Source organism: Ciconia boyciana, chromosome 5 (genome assembly GCF_034638445.1).
Source record: "Ciconia boyciana chromosome 5, ASM3463844v1, whole genome shotgun sequence".
Lineage (NCBI taxonomy): Eukaryota > Metazoa > Chordata > Aves > Ciconiiformes > Ciconiidae > Ciconia > Ciconia boyciana.
The window spans coordinates 26612613-26631580 of NC_132938.1; the positions used below are offsets into that span (position 1 = coordinate 26612613).

The following is an 18968-nucleotide window of genomic DNA, read 5'->3' on the forward strand; positions in this document are numbered from 1 at the left end:
AATATATAAATTACTTCATGTGGAGCAGAATTAGCGGGAGGTGTACAAAGCACACAGTGCAGTGTACTTGGTGTGTGTTGCTGTAGGAGAGGTAAAATGAAATGTACAGCAGTAAAAAGTATTATATTCACTTTGACAGTGCTTTATAGATTTAATGATTGTTTTCATGTATGAATAAAATGCTTAGAATGATAATCAGCCATGTTTCTGTCCTTAAAATGCATCTAAATATTTGAATAATATATTTCCCAATATCTTGTCTTATTACTTAGTGCTAAAATTTATTATATATCTAAAGATGGGAATACCTACATTTTTTCTAAACTGTAATGATTAAGGGAAAGAGGTTTTTTTAGATACAAAAAACCTCGAACTTGATATTACATGCAAAAGTTGCTAAAATAGGAAACTCATCTTGCTTTTCTGAGTACAGTTTGACAGATGACCCACTTTCTTGGCTTTTTAGTTCTTGGCGCAGGTTGAAAACTCTGTGATAAGGTCCATTCTGTTGTTTATTAGAAAACTTGTTAGTGACGAGACTGGCGCAAAATAAGCGTGATTTTTTTTTTCTGGTAAATAATAGCTTGCATGAAAAGAGTTGCAGTTTCCTAGCTTTTTGCACATGCTCACCCGTTTTTCAGCCCTTCTTTTGTCACATACGCTATCAATATCCTTACTCTCAGGAGGAAGCCTGGTAGTGAAATGTCAGCCCTGACTGAAAAACTGCAGACCTACTTGCAGTGTATAGAATCAGGCATATTTTTAAGTGATTAGAGAAATACATCAGAGTAGTATGCAGTATGTACACTCAGGAGATGTTAACGTAGGGATAATTTGTGCTCTGCCACACTGAATATAAATTTGCAGTAGCTGTGCTAAATATAGCTACTTTACTTTTGATCAGTGCAATTGAGAGCAGTACCTGATAGTACACATAAAATACCTATAGTGTGTAATTTAACCTAAAGGCAAATGCATTAAATGAAATGCTTGCATAGGTTTACTCTATGTGTAATCCTCACCTCCAAATTTAATTTCAACAATAGCGGTATGATCAGTGTGAAACACTGTTGAAGATACTGTAGAAAGAATGATGGATTGGAATCTGCCATATCATCTTGCTTTTTGGTTGGATTGCTGAGTTGATTTAACTCTCCCCTTCTCCCTCCTCTCTCTTTTGTGTAGTACAAACAAAATCCAGAAATGTTTAAACAGACAGCTCGACTTTGGGCACATGTGTATGCTGGAGCACCGGTTTCTAGTCCAGAATACACCAAAAAAATAGAAAACCTTTGTGCTATGGGCTTTGATAGGGTAAGTATACATAACTTAAATATTTTTCGGTAGGGGCAGGGCAAGTATATTTGTATAAATACAGGGACTCATGAGTATACTAAAGTAGACTCGCTACTTCCATGACCTTTTGTAGGTCTAATCATTCTGTTTTGCTAACTGTTTTTAAGAATCGGAGTTTTAAAATACGTTATTAGTAAATCTTGTGAGCTATCCCTGCATTTTTTGAAACAATTTTTCTATACATTATTAGTTAGGATTTAACAAATGGTAAACTAATGTGTTCTGATTAATCTGTGAACTTTTCATTCCACTTCTTAGAGCTGCAGATTCACACACTGAAAATATTATTGCTTTTGTTTTCTCATTGCAGAATGCAGTAATAGTGGCCTTGTCTTCAAAATCATGGGATGTAGAGACTGCAACAGAATTACTCCTGAGTAACTGAGCCATGTAGAGAGAGCTGCTTCAGTAGTCCAGCTTGCCCCTTCTGGAGGAGCATCACCATCTGTTATTTTTAGGATTCTATATAGATTCTCTTTTAAAACTGGCACTCTTGCCTGATGATGCTATCTAGGCACTATTGGAGACTGAAAAAACCGCTCTGTAAATAAAGCTAATTAAACGTCTGTGTAAATTTAAAAAGGGGAAATACTTTAATTTTTTTTCTTACTAAATATTGTAAAAATTCTTTGAGCTCAGCTAAAATAATGGGGGAAGAACATGCCTACTTTAGTGTTTAGCAGTGTGACGAGGACTAGCAGGAACTTGCTTCAGGATTTTGATTTAGTAATTCAGAAAGCAACATTTTTGAGTGTTAGTCATCAAAATTGTTGGTGCCACTCATCACAGCTATCTTACTGTTTTTAACATGGATCCTATGTGCCTGTGGATTGACCTATATTTGCATGCTTGTACTTAATAGACATATTAGGTAGGGTCGCTGAAGAGAGCACCATTGAAATACTCGAATGTTCTTGTAACTTTTTTCCTGAAAGACTTTCAAGACTCACCCAAAGTTCCAAATGGTGACCTATTCAGAAACGGGGAAACCTGATTCTCCTCTCCCTTACATCACACAGCTGAAAATCCTCACTAGATTATGTTTCATCATCTGTGGGTATTGTGTGCCATTTACAGTAGTCTAGGCTCCCCTTTAAAAATATATATTTTTGAATTATCAGTAATGATTTTCATCCCTCCTGTTTTCTACACAGTCTCTTAAGGAGTATGCCTCTATAGCACAAAAAGATGGAGCTGGTTTTCTTTCCTTTTTTTTGTTTGTCTTAAATAGATGTAAAATGTTCTTCAGTACCTTCTGGATAATATGATTTTACTTGGTTTGAAGGAGGAAAAAAGCTGATTCTCTAGCATACTGAGAATTAAAAGAATTTTTCTTTGAGTACTTGATATGATGCAATCAGCTGTTATTTTGCAGCGGTTTTCTAGCTTTATTTTGGGCTTCAATTTAAGGATTGCTTACCAGGTACTTTAAAATTCATCCTTGCTTGCATTTTTCTCTGGTTGACACATGGAGGCTGTGTTGGTGTGTTTACTGTACATACTTCAAATGCACATAGAAGTAGAAGTGTGTTCTCAATTTAGCTTTCTTTTGGATTGATGTTTCTGATAAACGAGAACTGAAATCTTATCTTGGCTTGTACATACGGTCAGTCTTTTTATTCGTATTAAAATGACATTTCATCTTGAGTGCAAAAGCTTGAAAATTATTAGTTTTCCAACTTCAAACACTAGTACATCTATTTAAAGAGAGCTGTAATGTCTTTGTGAATATGATGCTAACTTTTGAGAATATATCTGACAAGGAAGTTCAGAGAAATCCTGAGACTAGAGAGTGGGGATTGTGGATAATGGAGTACTGTATAAGTCATTTTTTCCATGACTGGTTCTTCTCCTAAACCATGGATTAATGGGATGGGGAAGTATATGTCTGTTTGGGTTTTTTCTGGAGCTATGAAGTACAAGTTGAAATAGTTTCACACTTCATAGACAGTCTGTTTCTAAATCATGCTAGAGGAAATGGGGAACATTGTTGTATCTGTTAAATATCTGGAGCATAGTGGTAGGGGAACAGAACCAGAAAATAGAGCTGTAGAGACCTAGCTAGTTCAGGGATGTTCCCTGTACTGCTGTGTCCGATGTGTCCAAACTTAAAATATTTCAGGGCACAGACAGTAAATACTTTGAACTCATATCAGTGCAATACTAAATGCATTTGCTTAGTCTTTATACTTAACTGCTTTTTAAGGTGTAGTCAGTGATCAGTTTTCTTGGGTTTTCTTGAGTTAGTATAAATCATTTGCAATGATGCCAAAGGAAATGAGTTATTTTGTCTTTCCTTCTATTTATTTATTTTTTTAACAAGAAACTGCTACTGTTCAGCTGGTTTGCTAGGTGAAAACCAGGGATGGTAGGAAACTATGGCAAAATGCCATTTGTGTTAATCTCAAGTTGCTGTCTTTTCTGTTACACAGGCTAAGAACTTCTTGATTACATCAACACTTTTTTTTTTTTACCCTGGTGGTAATTATAAATTGCTGACTACTTTCCCTTGTTCTTCGCTGCTATTTATCAAAAGAAAGAACTTGGAAATAATTGTCGGGGACATAAACTTCTCAGTTACGGGCTTCTGAACATGTCTTTTGATAAGCTTAGTCTCCTAAGAACAGCGGGTTTTTCCAACGGTATGCAAAGGCATAAGGGAAGCCAGGGAAAGGGGGAGGGGGAGAAAAGAGGAAACGGTTCTTAGGTGAGCGTGGTCACCTCTGAAACAGTGCCCTGTTAAGTTTTACTTCTCTCATGAAGTTACCTCATTTTCTTCTCTGCTGCAAAACACTTGTCTTCCCCTTTCCCCTTATGTATAGGTGTCGGATACTGGGTTTTGCCCTCCGTCCATGTGCTTGGTAGCAAATGATGCTAGCTTGCTATCTTGATGCTAGCTCAGGTGCTGGCAGGAGGAAGCTTCTTGAGAAGTGAGCTGGGAAGGAAACGTGACCCAGCATTAAGGAGACATCTGTGGTCTGAAGTCCCTCTGAATTTTGACGTGTGAGTCCTTTATAAGGAATGTTTTTGTATTCTTGGTAACTATCAGAGTTGAATATAGGGATAATGTTGTATGAGGTTAGTTTAACTGCAGCTGGGGCTGAGCCCTAGGAATTCTGCTGTTAGTGTTCAGTTTATCATTGTGAGTTTGTACATACAAAATAGTAGTTCTGTTTTCTGTATGACTGAACATCGCTATATTCAGGGCCCTGTGCATTCACAGATGTGGAGTTGCCATGCAGTCCACTTCAGCTGCGGACTCGGCTGCACATTTACCACTTTCCTACACCAAGAACATAAAGCATGGGTACGGTTGCTTTCTAAGTACAAATAAATCCTGCATTGTCTTCCTCTAGCGTGTAAGACGACGTCTTGAAACAGTAATTTTGAAGTCTAAAATGACCCCATTTTTCTAAACAAGGTATTGGTAATGACGCTAACTGCTTGCCAGACCATCAATCAGATTTCACTGCTGAACGTTTTAACATGCATCCAGCAAAGTGGTTTGTCCCTGGATTGTTTTGTTGGTGGGGAACAAGAAACTCCTATCTTGTCCAGGCTCTCAGAGTGAAGTACAGCTTTGTTCAAAGGTAGAGAAATGCCCTTTCCTGTTGCCAAAAGCCTCTGTTTTCCCATGAGTGCCAAAAGCCCTGACTGTATCCCACCCCCACTCGCCAAATTCACAGCTTCCTCCCGTTGCTTCTGTGAACAAGCTGTGTTCTCAGTATGACAAACTGGTACATTTCGGAGACAAAAACTTAGGAACATATCCTTCTGGAAAGATGCGGCACTTAGTGCTATTCATTCTGCATATTCCAAACTTCAATTTTATTTTTAAAAAAAAAAAAAGCTTGTCTCAGAGTACATGGGGCCTTGACTATAATTGGTTCGGTAGTATTTTTCCAAGCAATTGGGTACTAATGGTGTAGGAATATGTCTTGGGGTTTTTTTAATTATCATTATATTTAACTGTTTTCCAAGTAAATTAGTATTGGAACACTGACGTAAGGAATATAAGATCTTTTTGTTGTTGTTGTCTGAAAGGAGGAATTAAATAGCCAGAAAGAAGCTTACCTTGTAATGCCAAATCTGTGTTATGTGGTGTGGGTAACAGAAACATTTAAACTATGCAAATTTAAGCTTAACAGCTGTGAATCAGACTAGGCACTTCAGAGCATATGGATTGCTTATTTAATTGGGGAAGGGAGAAGGGGGGGGGGATCAAAACACAGTTTCAAGTGAGAGTTCTTGTTTACTGCATTGGTCATATACTGTGAAGGTGAAGTGTTCCATTTTCAGTGCAAGGGGAAACGTAACTGTGCGCGTGTCCCTCGTTTCCTTCCTAAATACCAACAAAAGCTAGCTTAGACTTGGAGGCTTGCCCAAAGGGGGAAATGTTAAATAATTTAGCAGTGAAAGGTAGTTTTACTTAATGGTCTGCTAATGAGCAGACACAACGAGAAGATGAGGTGTCCTCTCCTGCTATGTTTTGTTGGTAGAGTTGATGAGAAGCATCTCGATGAGCGTGGCCACTGATTTGTGATCAGGTGGTTGGTTTTGTATGGTTTCGATGAGCAATTGGCTCAACAATAGATAGCGAAAGCACATTTCATCATACCATCTGTTGCGTCGTGGAACTAAAGCATGAAAGTAAAGATGCTCGTTAGGTGCCTAAAGCTTTTGTTTTCACTGTTACCATCCTCATTTTCCAGGCACAGCTTTCTCCTATGGCTAGGTCAAAGGGGCAATTGCTTCTTTCTTGACAGTTTTCTGATCTATTCCAAACCCATTGGTAAATCATGTAGCTTGCTTTTCCCATTTGCAGTGTTAGTGTCATCAGCTGATTCATCATTAGACTCACAAGACCAACTGTTGTTAACACGTTTTGCTTCTTGCTTGGTTATTCCAGCTGCAGTGCTCTCTAGGTAGCAACTCGACTTCAGATTTGTTCTCACTGGACAAACTCTTGCAAATCATTTGCACTGTACTGTGATGTGATGTTCCTTCTCTGCTGTTACCTGCTTTGTAGGCATCAAAATAGCTAGCCGACCGCTTATGGTGCTGAGCCATTCATCGATAATGTAAGTTAAGATATATGACTCAACAGATGAGGAAATGTACTGTGAAAATGCTGTACTTGTCCATTTTACGATTTGCGGCAACTGCTGGTGCTCTGTTGTGGTGTCTGGAGGAGGCTGCCATCATACGAATGCTGATGTCAACTGTTGAAGAACCCTGCTTTACACTTACCTTTTCCATCCTAAATTCTGACTTTTCTAATTAAAAAAAAAAAATTACCAATAAAAAATATTGCAGGAGGTTGGTTCCTGAGCATCAGACTTCCTGTACAGGAGGAGCGGGTGGGCTGGAATGCAGCATCAGTGTTTTTTGTCTTGAAAATAAAAACTACACAAACACTTTTGTACACAAATGATTTTTTAAATAAACACACATTTTAAAAGATGTTGATTTTCACTGGGAATGCTTAACAATAAATGCATGTTTCCCTGAAAACAGTTTTCATTTTATTTCTGGTAATTCAAATTGTTCTGAAATTACTGGGCATACTGCCTCTGTGGCAGTAACGAGAGGGAAAGGGATGATAATTTCCATGATGCACGTTAAATTTTTGAAGAAGAAAATTGTGTAAATACAAGCTGTGTAATGAAAGTGTGTGTTATTTCAACTAGGACTGCCTCATGTGATAGCCGAAGAAATATATGTACATGTACACCACCTCGTGCCTCCTTTCAAAGGCTGTATCTGAAGAAACAAAGCTGGTAGCTCACAGAGGAAAAAGTTTTATTTGGGTTTTTCAGCACTGCTCACATTCATCTCGTCTTCGCATTTCGAACTATGTATACTTCATATAAGCTACAGTTGGCTCTTACATGGGGAGGCGACAGCCTGTGCACTGCCCTGTTTCTCAGCTGTAGAGGAATCTACTAGAGATGATTATGGGTTTGTTTGCTACCAATACCTACTATTTACTTTTTTGGCATTTGTCAGCATTTGTGGAGTGGAGTAAAGCAGTTTGAAAGATAGCATCTGCCCAGCCGAAGCCATGAGCAGTGAGTTTGCTGTGAAGCTGGCTGTAATACTCTTTCAGCTCTATGTCCCCCTGTCAGGTGGGTGTTTGTCCCTGGGCGGGTTTTGCAGGTTTCCGGGCAGGCTCTCCCAGTGTGACAGTGCTGCATGGTTTTACAGTGTTAAAACAGGGGTGTAAGGGGGATTGTTGTTGTTGTTGTGTAAATTTACTATCATTAGGAGCTATGTTGTATTGTGGTACTGCATTCATTAAGAGGGGTAAGGGAGAGGGAGCACTCCCCAGCTCCTCTGCTGTCGCTGGGGGCTGCTGCTTTTAGCCTGCCCATTAGTTTAGAAAAACTAAAAAAACCCAACCAAACAAAACATATTCCCTTGTTCTTGTACTTAGATGCTACTGTGACATGAGTAACTGAGAGCTGCTTTATACTGAAATACTTGCCAAGCTGTCCAACAGCCTTGCCACTTCTTCCAGCACCCCAAAACTGGAAGTGAGTGCATGGTTGAAATGGACTAACAGTGCTCACTAGCTCAACTCCTCCTGTACTTAATTTTCTGCTTCCATAGCTGTAATACTGACATGCTTAGCTCTCAGGCAGGTAACTGCTACTGCCAATACAGCAAATCCAGGATTTTAAATTGTTTTAAGGTCAAGTCTGGGTCTGGATCTGGAGCACCACTGCCTGGTATAATGTCAAATAAATTACATTGCTTCATTTAGTGGCTGTTTTGTGTTGAAATACGTGAGGTCTTTAGGTGGGTTTGTGACAGCCTGGCGTAAATTAAAGGGTAATCGGATGGTGAGGAAAAAATGAGTGCTGTTGCTGGGGGGAAGGTGGGAGAGAAAGTGTTTTGTGCTGATGTTATCTTGAGCCCCCAGACCCTTTAGCAGCCCCTATCCTCGGCATACTGCTGCCTTTGCTTGCAATGTTGTGCAGGGCAGGGGCTCGCGGCCCCCTGCCCTTACAGCAGGGGGGAAAAGGGACGGTGCACAGTGTGCGCCTTGCTTTCCCTGCCCTGGTCTCTTCCCTTCCTCCGTCTTTCCCAAAATGACTCTTCTCACAGCTGGCAGGTTAAGACCATGATAGACGGTGAGTAGTCAAGGCTCCTGCTGATCCTGTTGGGGAGGTTTGGGAAGTTCCCCGCAGCTGAGCCATGTTACTGGATTGTAGGAGCAGCCCTTGCCTGTCTCAGGGCAAAGCTGGCTGTCCCCATTTTAAACATTGACCCACTGCCTGGGTGCAGAGTCAGTCATGAGGGTGGTTTCCTTGAAGCAGGAACACCTCGCTGGTCACAGCCCAAAAAAAGATGAGCCAGTTATGCTCTGAGGTGGATTTTGGTTCAAACAGTAGACCTAGAACTGTCTCGTCCTGTTTGATGCTGCAGTCAGGGATAGCCTGGCAGATAAGCATTTTCTTTAACAAAGAGCGAGCACTGGAAATTGTGTCATTGCCACAGGTTTGAATTTCCCTGAACGCGAGGCTGAAGAACAACCTCCAGCCCTGGAGTGGGTCCCAGGTGTTCCTGGAAGTGGTGGCCAACATGTCTCCACACCACTGCAAGAAGCTGTGTTGGATGCGACTGGTTTATCTGTGTAGAAAGTGGTTTAAAGGCTCTGAAGCTGTCAGTTCAAATGGAATGAAAACCTCTCACATTTATGGCTTTTGCTGTTAAAGAGGCAACTGTGAGAAACGAATCCTGTGTGTGAACTTCCCAGAGGCGAATGACCTGCGGGGATGGGGGCAAGGGGGAGGGATGTTCTGGCTCTTTTGCTTGGCATGCACATTCCCCATTATAGCATCATTCCACATTCAAGTCCTTCAATGGGCTGAACCACATCAAAAATGCCAGGAGTGAACTGTCTCTAAGGCCATACTTGTCAGAAGAGAGAGCTATTTGGAAGCAGACATGTATGAACAAAGTAGTTACCAAAGGCTCACCGAGTCAGATGATGCTGGGGGGGGAGGGGGAGTTCTTAAGAACAGAGGGGGTAAGAGTTGTTCTTTGTATTGTTTGTGGGCTGTTCTCCTCACCTGTGAATGGTCCTCACCTGGGAGGAGTTCAGTGAGGGGAAGTGCAGAGTCCTGCACCTGGGGAGGAACAGCTCCAGGCACCAGTACCTGCTGGGGCAACTGGAAAGCAGCTGGGCAGAAAAGGACCTGGGGCTGGGGACCTGGACCAAGTTGAACATGAGCCACCAACCTGCCCTTGTGGCAAAGGCAGCAAACAGTGTCCGGGGCTGCGCGAGGGGGAGCGTCACCAGGAGGTGGAGGGAGGTGGTCCTGCCCCTCTGCTCGGTGCTGGTGAGGCCGCACACAGCCGGGGCGCAGGCTGGCCGCCCAGGCCATCGTGGACTCAGAGGGTCTGCGTCTGTCGATGTCTCTGCAAAAGAGGCAAATAAACAGGCAAAAGGGCCACCTCCTGTAGCTGTGAAATGACAAAGCCCTCTTGATGGCAGAAAGGTTAAAAAAAAGAAAAAAAAAAAAGATGTTTTGGCTTAAAGGTATAATGTTTTGGCAAGAAAGCAGCTCAATGATGTCGAGTCAAATGAAAGTCTGATATCATCTTGGCCAACTGCTTTGGGCAGCTTCCAAAACCATCCTCAGGAAAAACGTGTGCAAGGAGAAGCCGCAAGAGCAGGAACCCTCCCTCGGTCCCCTGGCAGAGGCAAGGAGTGTCCTGGGCGTGCGGTGCAGCTCCCTGGACAGAGGGTGGCGGGGGGAAGGGGCTTGGGCACAACAAGGTAAGTGGTCTTTTGGAGGAGGAACACATTATCAGGGCTGTTAAGGGATTTCAAGGCTGAAGAGTGACCAAATAACAGATACACTTGAGCTCTTGAGATCTGAATAAGATGGCAAGTCTGTCCTGCTAAATTTAATAGGACAGCGATTGTAGCTCTGGGGGAGGAGGTGCCCTCAAAATGGCCAAACTATCTAATACCTGATGGTTACATGGGAAAGGGTTGTCCAACATGCTTGGAGAAAGCATATAAGGAGATGGAGCGAGGTGGTGGGGACGAAGTGGTGCCACAGCACTGGTGGTGCCCATCCACCTCCCCGTGGGCACGTGAAAAGCCTCCGGGAGCGGCAGCCTGCAGCCAGCCCGGGGGGATGATGCGTCAAGCAGGTGGATGCAGCGATGAGTGTTTCTCTGTGGCCAGGTCACGTACAAGGGACATGATCTCAGGCTGGTGTTGGTCGGGAATAAGTTTGGCCTGGAAACAGGGAAGTTTTCCCGGGGCCCCTTCCAGCCCTCTGCTCCCACGGAAGGGGCATGTCTTCACATTTCTGCTGTGGGTCAGGTCAGGCTTCTGTCCCCAGCACCAGGTGGAGGTTTGGGACCAGGGTCTCAACCAGGCACCCGGCGATTCAGGTGGCCACAACGCTGAGTGCATGCTAAGAGGATCTGTGGCTTAGGGAATAAGCACTCGCCTCTTTAGGCTCTTAAAAACATGCAGAGGTGCAGGGTGGGAGTTAGGTGCTTCTCTGTCACTTGGGAAGGGGGCACGGGGCTCTTCCTCTGTGCAAGGTGATGAAGCGGGCCACAGGTCCCGTCCAGCACCGCGACCCTGGCCAGCCCCACACCAGGCACTGTGCCAGGCAGCGTTGGACTGTGGGCCCAGACAAGCCCTGAGACCCTGGCAGCCCAGACAGGGGGGCAAGTGCCCACCAAGATGCAGCCGCACGTAGGCTGAGCCTGGGACCTACGCACTATACATCCCTGCAGCGCCGCTCTTGCCGGTCCACAGCAGAGTCCCGCCATCTCCGCTCTGCTACTCCAAAAGCTTCTGCCGTGCACACAACCACTTGAACATGTAGGAAGCTGCTGCCAGCCTGAACTATAATAAAATAAATATATTTTAATTATCTTTTTTTAAGTAGGTCAAAGCTTCCTCCATTATCCTACTTAGAAGGATTTTGGTAACATCTGCTGCGTCAGTGCATTGGCAGGGTCGGTGCCTGAAGGTTGCAGGAGATTATACAAAAAAGCCTTGCGTTGTTACTGGATCTGAGCGCCACTGACATGTTGAACTTGGTGTTATGAACCACTGTTGTGGCAAAAAAACCCAGGATCGGTAGGAAGAGAAAATGAGAGGGGAAAGCTCCTACTGCGAGGTAAAGCTCCTGGCACAACTTCGTATATAGAAGACCAAGCTCTAATGCTCAATGGAAACAATCATCATCATTTTAGAGGACAGAGCCAAATATGCAAATGCATAAATCAACTGCCCATTTCTCTAGGGATGTACCTCCAAGCACAACTTTATGTGTGCTCACTGAGAAGAGCCTGGCTCCATTTGTTTCCCCTCTCCCATTTAGGTATTTATACACATTGATATGCTCTGATGGATGATCTTACCAGGAAGATGTCTTTGAAACTTGGAAAGCCAGAGAGATGACCATGTCTGCCTCATGGTCAACACAACAGGACTGTAAATGCCACCATGATCTGGTATGTACAGTCTGTGAGGGTTTGGTGTTTCATACACCTGTGGAAACCAGAAAGGATTAAAAATACACACTACCTTTGGGTGGGGGAATGCTGGATCACCTGTGATAACTTGTAATGGTCCAGATGACCAGAAAATTTCCCTAAAGCATATGGAGATTTGGCCAGTCAGTGCATGGTGACAGACTCTCAGGCAGCTCCTGAGATGACTATGTGTGGCTCATAGACCAGGTGACGTTACGGTAACATACAGGTTACCAGAGCCAGAATCTGCATGGTGGGTGTGCTGTGAGAAACAACTCCCCACTTGACGAAGGGAGCAAGTAACAGCAGCAACCTGTGCTGAATTAGGGAGGACACCTACTCTGAACTTGGAGAGTCCTTGTGGGAAAAGCAGAGTTTAAAATCTTGTTACTAAAGCAGAGCCTGATAAAGTGAATGCATCCCCCCAGAAGCACCAGAAATGAATCACGGCACGGAGTCCTCTTTCACCCCAAATCCTTTTATGGCAGAAGCTAAGCTCACGTAGAGGAAAGCGAGAAGGTAACGCAGAAGACGCAATGTGCAGGCATGGCTGGATACAGCAAAGAGGGCCTTGAAGAATAGCCAGGAAGCAGTGTACTGCAGCCGGAAGGTTGAGAAAAGGGGATGGGGAAGGGCGCTAAGGAAAGGTACAGAGCTATTGCGGTCACGTCCACTCCCAGGGGCTGAAGAGTGGCTTCCTCATCCATGTCCCAGCCTGAATCCTGTCCTGGTGTAATGGCATGAGGAAGGATTAACAGTGATTGTTGCTACCACCATCCAGAATCATTTATCCAGACTACAGATCGCTCTTGCCTTTCCTGGGAACACTCAGGGATGGAAGCAGCCAAGAGGTGATGGCATCAATTACTTGGGCAGTGACAACCTCTCCTAATTTCGCAGGAAGTGGAGAAGAGCTTATCCATGGGCAGCAGGGAGCAGTGCAGTGTCCATGCAGGGAACCCTGCATGCGCTCTGGAGACGGCACGTAAACCTCCTGAGCGGAGGAGAACGATGGCTCAGACCTCTACCACTAGCGTGAGCCCACCCCATTTCTGGTTTGGGGGCAGTACTGAGATGGATGATGCAGAGGCACCCAATATATAGCAAAGGAAATGGTATTTTGAGTTTTCACTCGTACTGCAGGGCAAAATATTCTGAGCATCCCAGCTTTCCTTGGGGTAGGGTGCCAGACTGTGTGCCTGCTGCCCAGCCAGACACTGGCTGTTGCAACTATGCCATGCCAAGGTAAGAAATCAGATTATCACCTGTGAAGTTCCTAGTGATAGCCGCAGTGATAACCCACCTGCTTTACAGCAATTGGACCCAACACCAAAGCAACTCAGCCATAATCACCCGCCATCTCTTGCTTCAGAAGCTTTGTTGCATCAGGGTCAACATACATCAATCTCCACTTCCAGGGCACTGAGAGGAGAATTAAACGCCTGAACTTAAGGAGCAAAACGTGTATTTCTTGTTCTGAAGCACGCCCGCCTTGCAGCGTTATGAACACACATCTGAGCTCTTGTGGCTGTTGAAATAACAGTCTTGTCGTGGGAGGAGGACGCTCAGTGTACGCAAAGTTATTTGGTTATGCTTCTTGCCTCAGCTGATGTGCTGCTGAGACTACACTGCTGCCAGCATGACTTCAGTGAGTTACGAACTAGCTTGGATAACCTCTGTGCTCCCACTGAAAAGCAGAGGTGTCTCCTGATGGCTGTCCTTCCTCATCGAGTAACACAGGACTCAACTGTGCTGCCCATCTGTGTTGCCCACGGATGTCTCTGCTCCACTGACCGTGGATCTAGCTGCACAGTTGGTGATGAATCCACCAGGTTCAAAGCTGAACAGCTTCTTAGAATCATAGAATCATTTCTTGCCAAAGCTAAAGGGGTCACCATGAGTCCTGACTCTTCCTCCTCTTGGCTTGCAACACCCAGCCGTTGCACAGTCAGACAGTTCCCTGATAAAAGTTTGTGATTACTTTTGCTAGGCAGAAACAGAGAGAAGATGCTCTGTTGCAGGTCAGAAAGGTCTTTCCATCAGGTTAGCAGGAGGACTTCTTCCAGGGCAATGGTACGATGACTGCACGCTGTTGCAGGCAGTAATTCCAGTAACTCTCCATGTGCCGTTTGTGTCAAGCACCCGTGAGTGACACCGAGGCTCCGAGGAACACGCTCACATCGTCTTTAGGCACGTGTGATGCTGGCTGAGTTCAGGTGAAACGCTGCTCCTACCACTGGAGTAAGCGTGGCTGCTCTTTGGCTTTTGTAGCCTGAGTGAGGGGGAGGTTATCTGAACTGGAAGAAGCCTGAACCGACCTTTTCCTGTGGTCCCACTCATTTCTTCACAAGCAGCTGCAAATGCCAGAAACTTGCTCATTTCCTTTCAGACTGCAGAAAGTAAGGCCGGGAACTTGCCTTGAGTGAGAGATGTTCCTACTCTGAATTTAAAGTATTCTAGTGAGTCAGATTTGTGAAAGCAGTCATCCTGTGGGTCACCACAGTGACTTGGTGCTAAGCGATCTCTGATGGGAGCCACGGGACTGGCCACCTTCAGTTAGAAACAGAAGATCACAGAGTGAGATCGAAGGGAGAAACTGGGTCGCTCACTCCCTTTGGTCTCCCATGTGGTAAAACTACAGGGATAAGAAATTTTGGATCCACTCTCCTGACCCAGGCTGTGCAGCAGGGAAGGCAGAGGCTGTCAGCCACTACCTCTGCTTCTGTTCCAGGACTTCAAAGTTCTGCTCCTGAGGAAGTCTGGTCTTGTTTGCTGCCTTCCAGGAACCAAGGCAAAGGGATCCGGGGAATTAAAAACTCTTTAAGGAATGGAAGCTGCTGTTGGTCTTTGAAGTTTAGGAGTACTTCATCTTACTATTTGAGCTTCCCTCTGACCATTTGAGTACCTGGGGTACTCATCAGCAGGATGATTCCCTCCTTGTCAGAAATTTAAGCAGGGGAAGGCTTCAAGGGACATTTCAAGTGCTGCTGTACAGAAGGACTTTGCTAATTGCTGTTCAGCACCTTGCTATTCCCTATGCAAACCTGTTCCTGCACCGAGATACAATTCCGTGGGCTGAGACCAGCTACTCTGTGACTAATGCTTGGTTATCAGCTATGCACACCTGCAGCCTAGCTAGCAAGTAGAATTCACAGTCCAGCTTCTTTAGTTTGGGCTATTTCCTTGAGCACCGATTTGGGACTTGATTTCCGTGCACAAACAAACCTATTACTGCTGCTGAATACAATAATGGAACACACATGCAAGCAAACTAGGATCCACATGGGCGATTTCTTAAAGAAGCAAATTTCCTGTGTATTGCAAATGTTTGGTGATCCCAAATCTTTTCGGATCTTTCGAGGAGACAGTTCAGCTGCGATAGCCCCATCAGTTAACCTGAAACTCAAGAGCCAGTCTGATGTTGAACTTGGTCCCACAACGTGTGCCAAGTATATTTTAGATAAGGATTTGTTATTTATCAGTTCTAAAACTTAAAGGCTTGTCAGCATGTGCAGAAAAGATTTGCAATGCATATTATTTTTCCTGTTTAAGATTGCTCTAGAAAACATTATTATTTTGTCTAAAACAACTATTCGGATTTGATTTTGTTGAGCAGTAGAGGTTTAATTTAGTACGTTACAAAGTATGTTCTCAGAACAGCCTTCCTGTCTTACTGTTATGAAAGCTGTGCAGTCCAGGCATCAGAGGACACAAAGAAACAGAAATAAATGTATGTGCGGTAAGAAACAAAGCCACACTTTTATGAAGATGGGAACTTAAAGATGATGAGAACTTAGCTCTATGTAACTGAACGTGAAACCTCAGCACCTTTAAATCCTACACTGGATAAAAGCCATAAAGACTGGGTTTTATCAGGCTTCCTTTTATTCTTTATCGCACATTAACAAGTGAAAACCTCTGAGCATCAGTTTTCTTATTACAATGAGAGAATCCCCATTCTTATGTAAAATATTTAAAAACTCATATATGGCCAAGTACAAAACCCCCACCTCTTTCTTTGGAATAATTTGCCTTCAATTCCACAGTTTTATACTGATTACTCTTTAGTAGATTTTATTTGCAAAGCATCAGAAGAAGTACTAGCAATGCATAAGTTATGTATGTATAAAAATTATGCCTGTACTTCCCCATATTTGTTATAGAGGCTGATGGTTCAGACTACTTGCTATCACAAGCGAGACTGCTGTAATGACCCCTGGCTGTAGGGGATACGTTTTTACAGAAAGATGTCCATCGCTGTGGCAACTCTGAACTGTACCATGGGTGCTCTCAGGACTTTGGCGAGGGAGTAGCGGGGGGCAGGCAGAAAAATTCTGTACATAGCCTTGCCTGAGGCAAGTTCTGAAAAGAAACCAGCGGGCCACCAGTAGACCTTTCCTACAGTTTGTATGTTGGATTTTTGATCAGCCAGTTAATGCCCAGTGTAATTTGCTGCATGAATGTACCAATTTTCTTTGGCTATACTGATAATCAACATACAGAAGTAACTCAAACATCCCCCTTAAAGAAAACAGAAGAAAGAAGCTCTACATAACTGTGCTTGTGAAAAGACAACTGAAAACCTTGCTCTGAGCCTCCTTCTAACCTAAATTATTCTATGATGATTCCTTGAGTAACTTGACATTTGAACTGATTAAAAACTGATCAAAAAAAAGAAAAACACCTCAACAATTATCCACTTCACAAAAATCAAAGCTTTTGGAAACAATTCTGAATATTTGCAAGATTTGTCAAGTCCAGACTTCAAATCATTGTTAGAGGCACACCACTAGGTACCAGAGCTCATTTCTAAAAGAGAGTTTCTTTTTTAGGTAGCACCTAAAAACTTCTATCAAAAACATTTTAAAATTGGTTTAAACCAAAATACTGTAACTTTTGCATGAGGGAAGTATTTGACCAGAGCGCTAAAAAGAAACTGCGTTATGATCAGTAAATCCATCTTGTGAAATTATTTCAGTTTTAGAAATCAAACCCCTCATGGAGGTGTAATTAAATGCTTTTAAAAATCTCCCTGTCTCCCTCTATCAAATGCATTTCAAATCCTTCAAGTCAAAGCATCGCAGATGGCTTTAGAAAAAGAGTTGCATATACTGCTTTGTGGAGAGAGTCTGATTTTCTCTGTTACCGAGGAAGAATAACTAACACCAGTTAAACACTCGATAAGAGAGACTTAGTCATTGTTTAACAGCACACAACCGCGCCCTATCCATTTTAGGAGAGCAATCTTAACTTAACTAATGTCAACAGTATCCAGCTCTTCTACAATGCATCAAGGGATTTGCAAACAATCTGCAGAAGAGAAATGGGGAACTGAGCCACAGGTAAACAAAGTGAACTGTTCACTGTCACTCTGCAGATCAACCCCCTTCTTCCCATACAACTTGACAAGATAAAGCACCATAACTTCACCTGAAAATCTATCTTTTTAACTATGTAACTGTCTGCATTACAACTTCTTTGCTCAATACGATATTTCTATGAACATCCAAGACCATGCACAGATAGAGCAAGTAGTTTTCTGTGAAAGAAAATTAAAAAAATTAAAAAAGGACTGCCACGTGACACCTAGAAGCGTTTATTTTATGCAACAAACTTAAATATGATCATGTGTACATAAAAGTGTACACTGTATCTATGCTGAACAATGCCAGGAAACATAATATTGATGCAACAATCGTCTAAAATAAACATTAAAAAATGAGCCTGGACAGGAAGACAAAATGCAAAACAGACTTACTTCCAATCAGCACAATGCTTAAAATTGAGAGCAATCCTAAACATTTCCAACTTTCCTTACAAAGCTGCCAAAGTCCAACTATTTTTAAAAATTGATTTTTTTTTTTCTTTACATCAATAATAAAAATCTGGTGACAAACATTATAAAATCAAATGCTGGACTGTCTTTACTCCTTTAAAATTTAGAATATTCCAACAGAACCGCAGGAGTAAAAACACTTAAAAGTGATATATGTTTTTATAAAACAAACATCAATATGTACATTTATTGCAAATTATATTAAACTAAAATGGAGGGAAAATTAAAAAATGAAATGTCTACTTGCGAATTAATAATAATTTTAAGTGATTACTTTCCCACTCTGATAAAAATCAGAAAGCAACATTTATAAAATTGCCACCACATGACTTTTCATAGCAGGGAACTGAAATCTGTACATCTTATTTTTGCAGAAAAGTAGGCAGGCAGAAAGAATTATACATAAAACAGTCTCCAAAAGTAAAGCAAAAAAATTTTTTTGTGGTTTTTTTTTTTCCTCTAGTCTTGTTTAAAATCCATTCAGTAGACTTCTACTTTTTCTGTGAAACATGGGAATACCTGGCTCTAGGATCATGAATTTTCAATGTCAGTGTAAGGACCTCCTCTGACTTTCTTTAAAAAAAAAAAAAAAATGCAGCATGAAAATTAATGGTGTAAATACACTTTTAAACTCCAGAATGCAGGAACTGGAACCAAGTGTTAAGCAATTTGCTTAATTATTGACTTTTCATAAAAAAAGTCTCTGGGGAAATAAGTACAGATGCTTTTAGCCTCTTTCTCGAGAGTTTCTGCTTTACATTTCCATTGAGAAGGATTAATTTCATGTGAAAGGGAAGCATAGTTTTCCTTCTGGTTTCAGAGCTGAAAGCTGTGTGTTTTGAAGTAATTTCAGTTCCTGTACAGGAAATTTCTGAATCCTAGTTTTTGCAGAAGCTTGGAGCATGCCTTTATTTGGCCTTCATTTCCTCCCTTTTCGAGCGAGTTTTCTTTTTACCTTTTTGGGGGGAGAAAAGGAAATAGAAGTTAATCGTAAGGACATGGAAATTACAATTGATTCTGAATCAAAATCCTACCTATATCATTTACATTTTAGCTTTTACACTCTTTATACTGTGATTCTTCCAAGTCCATCTTTTATCTTCTCAACAATTGCATAATTAATTGAATATAACTGAATTTCCTTATTGTATTGCACAACTTCCTGATAAACTTGGAAATACACAAGTTGAATAATAATAATTCCATAACTGAGTAATGTTTTTTCAGCATAAACAGAAATACATTTATCCATAGCTTT

The 18968-nt window shown here is 42.4% G+C and overlaps 2 protein-coding genes across 5 annotated transcripts in view; one reads left to right on the forward strand and one right to left on the reverse strand.

The window, feature by feature from the left end:
• UBE2K (ubiquitin conjugating enzyme E2 K) overlaps positions 1-3003 on the forward strand; it is a 41350-nt gene extending 38347 nt beyond the window's left edge. For all 3 annotated transcript variants that reach the window (XM_072863430.1, XM_072863431.1, XM_072863429.1), the window contains 2 exons: positions 1186-1314; positions 1667-3003. In XM_072863430.1, coding sequence (XP_072719531.1) covers positions 1186-1314; positions 1667-1741 — 204 coding nt within the window. In that variant the 3' untranslated portion in view covers positions 1742-3003. The remainder of the gene's footprint in view (positions 1-1185; positions 1315-1666) is intronic.
• Positions 3004-17454: 14451 nt separating this feature from the next.
• PDS5A (PDS5 cohesin associated factor A) overlaps positions 17455-18968 on the reverse strand; it is an 86406-nt gene continuing 84892 nt past the window's right edge. For both annotated transcript variants that reach the window (XM_072863112.1, XM_072863113.1), the window contains one exon: positions 17455-18665. In XM_072863112.1, coding sequence (XP_072719213.1) covers positions 18630-18665 — 36 coding nt within the window. In that variant the 3' untranslated portion in view covers positions 17455-18629. The remainder of the gene's footprint in view (positions 18666-18968) is intronic.